We start from the raw sequence: 2019 nt of genomic DNA on the forward strand, positions 1-2019 counted from the left end.
GACCTGACCCCTGCCCCCCGACCCGTATCGAAACACTGGCTCGTACAGGGCATGCAAGAACATACGCACACACACATAGGTCACACACACACACGTGCGTAAACACACACACGGACACAAAATCTCTATATTTATACTGTACTGATTTTTTATTTATATTAACACACTCACACACACACACACACTGAAACACACATCTTTAAATATATATATATATATACATATATCTCAACACTGTCTGCCAATCGACTTCAAGAGCAAAAGTGTCAAAACTGCGAGGTGCAGCATGCTAGCCGACCGTCGCCGCGGACGCGCACCGGGCTAGCCTAGCACCGGGCTAGTAGAGCACCGGGCTAGCTGGTACCATGCTAGCCTAGCACCGGGCTATCCGAGCGCCGGGTTGCTGATACCGGGCTAGCCGCGCCTAGCGCCACAGACACTTGACTGGCCGCTAGCCGGGACTGTTTCCGGAAGTGACTGGTTCCTCGCTATTTAGATCCATGGCTGCAGAACTCTGTTCTTCTCTCTGAACTTTAACAGAATAACTCCTCCCCCTGCCCGTGCGTTCTCCACGGAGACACTAAGATAAGAGCCGTTTTTCCCCCACCAGTTTGTGAGTCGGGTACGGAGCGCCGACGGGAACGCTGACCCCCGCTCGGAAACCTTCTGGAAGCTACGTCGTCTGAGAGACACGCGTCCGCCTGTCCATCCACAGAGAGACTCTAAGTGACACCTGCGACCCAAAGTCCACCGTCTGCGTTGTCTCATGTTTGTATGTGTATATATTTACACACACACACACACACACACACACACACACACACACACACACACACACACACACACACACACACACACACACACACACACACACACACACACACACACACAAATACAGCACACACAGCAAAAGCAAAGCGTACAGCAAAGCGACTCGTCTCCAAAGTCTTCCTTTAATGATATGCAGAGGGGAATCACCGTGACATTAACTGCCATTTTAACTTGAACTCTGACCCACACAGCGTGTGAAACAGAAAACCAAACGCTCCTTATCATTCTGCAGCCCACCATGTGCGTGCGCGTGTGAACGCCAACACGCATTTGTGTGCGCGCGATGCTCGGACGTGCATGCATGCATGCGCGTCTGCGTGTGAATGCGTGTACGTGTGTGTGTGTGCGCTCATCTGTGCACGAAGGCCCGTTGCCACGGTCCTGTTGCCCGTCCAATCACGTCCACTCCGCTCTTCAGAATCATGTGCGCAAACCGTGACCTCTGACCCAACTGAACCGATATGGAAATAAGCTTGATGTCATTGTAGGGAGAAAGGGTGGAATTCCAGCCCCCCCCACCCCCAAAACACTATTGGACCGCAACAACGCACACACTGGGGTCAGAACATCGGTCTTCATCTGAGCTGACTTCACTCTCCGTCTGAGCTGACTTCACTCTCCGTCTGAGCTGACTTCACTCTCCGTCTGAGCTGACTTCACTCTCCGTCTGAGCTGACTTCACTCTCCGTCTGAGCTGACTTCACTCTCCGTCTGAGCTGACTTCACTCTCCGTCTGAGCTGACTTTGATGGCAGCAGGTGTGATCTCTCTGTGCGTTCATCTTGTACACACCGACGTGATGTTTACTCACAGTGGGTGGGCCCGGGACGCTACTCTCTCCCCATTGGCCGGGAACAATGTCAATCTATTTATCACACCGGACGGCAGCAGCACTGCTTTTAGTTTGACTTTGTTTTTCTTTTATTGTCTTAATGCACTGAGCACTCCTTGGTTCTCTTCCATGTCTTTTGTAGCCTCTACTTGTACACATTGTTGAGAGTTAATCCCTGCTGAAGAGTTGTATTATCTTGTCGAGTATAAATGAAGAACAGATGGAATTTTTAATCGTGTTGAATTAACCCTGCAAAAATCACCTTTTTATGATGACTTTAGTGCTGTGAGCACATGCCTTTATTTTGTTTCTGAAAGAGTCCATTAAATATGCTTCGAAGAAACTGCAGTCAATTGG

General features: G+C 50.0%; 1 protein-coding gene across 9 annotated transcripts in view; it reads left to right on the forward strand.

The window, feature by feature from the left end:
* The window catches only part of ralgapb (Ral GTPase activating protein non-catalytic subunit beta), a 36377-nt gene extending 34358 nt beyond the window's left edge, over positions 1-2019 (forward strand). For all 9 annotated transcript variants that reach the window (XM_079741147.1, XM_079741150.1, XM_079741148.1 and 6 more), the window contains one exon: positions 1-2019. This exon is cut by the window's left edge and continues 177 nt beyond it. In XM_079741147.1, coding sequence (XP_079597273.1) covers positions 1-2 — 2 coding nt within the window. In that variant the 3' untranslated portion in view covers positions 3-2019.

This window comes from Pollachius pollachius (assembly GCF_949987615.1).
Source record: "Pollachius pollachius genome assembly, chromosome: 8".
Classification (NCBI taxonomy): Eukaryota; Metazoa; Chordata; class Actinopteri; order Gadiformes; family Gadidae; genus Pollachius; species Pollachius pollachius.